Source organism: Amphimedon queenslandica, unplaced genomic scaffold (assembly GCF_000090795.2).
Source record: "Amphimedon queenslandica unplaced genomic scaffold, v1.1 AMPQUscaffold_2953_Cont25048, whole genome shotgun sequence".
NCBI classification, from domain to species: Eukaryota; Metazoa; Porifera; class Demospongiae; order Haplosclerida; family Niphatidae; genus Amphimedon; species Amphimedon queenslandica.
In genome coordinates this window covers 1-1,356 of record NW_003556715.1, presented here as the reverse complement: position 1 = coordinate 1,356, position 1,356 = coordinate 1, and the positions used below count along the sequence as shown (strand labels likewise).

At 34.2% G+C, this 1,356-nt stretch overlaps 1 protein-coding gene across 1 annotated transcript; it reads right to left on the bottom strand.

Annotated features, from left to right (window-relative positions):
* Positions 1-21: 21 nt before the first annotated feature.
* On the bottom strand, positions 22-1,350 carry LOC109593080 (uncharacterized). The gene is made up of 5 exons (XM_020008327.1): positions 1,304-1,350; positions 985-1,245; positions 884-931; positions 181-839; positions 22-135 (listed from the first exon to the last, which is right to left on the bottom strand). The coding sequence occupies exons 1-5, from the start codon at positions 1,308-1,310 to the stop codon at positions 22-24; spliced, it is 1,089 nt and encodes a 362-aa protein (XP_019863886.1). The 5' UTR covers positions 1,311-1,350.
* Between the last annotated feature and the right edge of the window lie 6 nt (positions 1,351-1,356).

Here is a 1,356-nt window from a genome sequence, read left to right as displayed (position 1 = left end):
TTATTAGAAGAGCTTATATAGTCATACCTCATTTAAAGTAGTAACCTCCTCTGTTCTATTGATCAGTTGTACACTCAATGACAGCATCAATTGTTTCATTAAACCACATTTAGTAGGAGTGGAGGTGTCATTTACCTGTTATTAATAATAAAATAATAGTTTTTAAAATAGTCTATTTACCTCATACACAGTGTAGTATCCAATGGTTAATCTCTTCACTTTGTTTTCTTTCAGTACATCAATATTATTAAGAGCAGTTGTAATTAACTGCTCAGATAGAATCAAAGGGAAGGAACAAGTGATGGTAAAGGAATTGCTATCTCTAATGACATTTAATCTGACATGTTGTGAGAAATCCTTAAATACAGCCAATGAAAGCCTTTTGACATCATTAAGCACTGACTGGTTAGCAACTTCATCAACAAAAATGGTAACGATTTCACACTCAAGTGGCGAAGCATGTGAAAATGTTTCATTCAGACACCGACTGAGTTTCATTTCCTTTAGCTCATCAATAGCTTTTTTATATGCCTCAATAACTGGCTTAGCCTCCTCTATATTGAACTTATTAACAAAATACTCTAGCACACTAATATCATCAAGCTGACAGCTATCACAAACTAATTCTAAAAGTTCACGGATATCTTGACACTGAGCCACTTGAGGTCTTAATGTTTTGTCGTAGGTACGCAATACAGATTTGATATTATCAAGGGACGGAGACTGAGGGTTGTTCATCATGATTGATCCCACATCAAAGAATGTTTGGCCTAAATTTAATCGCATCGTCTTAAACTCTGAAGTAACATTTGTAGGAAGGTAAATCTTCAGCCCTTTAGCTAAATTAATGATGGTTATAATCAAAATAAATTCTAATTCTTACCACGATCATCATTTGCTCTAATTAGATCATCACTGCAATAAGCTTCTCCTATTGAACAATCATTTTACTAGTCTATATAGCCAGTCTTCATAGCTACTTACTGTATTCTTTCGTAATCGCATTTCCCATGTCAGCTGTCACTTTGAATTTGCATAAGATCTCAGCAAATGCTTGAAGTTTCTCAAAGTCAATGCAAACAGCTTCCTTTATTTGAATCAGCAGATCCTCTCCCTGTACATTGGTAGCAAGCAGTATCTCTTTTATTAGCTTTTCTAAGCATAACAATGCAGTAAACTGAGGTAATGCAAACACAAGAGATTGGTTTGAGGTATAAGGAGCAAAAATTTTACAAGCAGGATGCTCTAAAAATGGATATGATAAAAGACCAATAATTATTTAATGACACCCATTTGAACTTACTCTCCATGTCTATTTTATCAGCTACTGCTTTTTGTTTTAGTTCCCTCAATGCT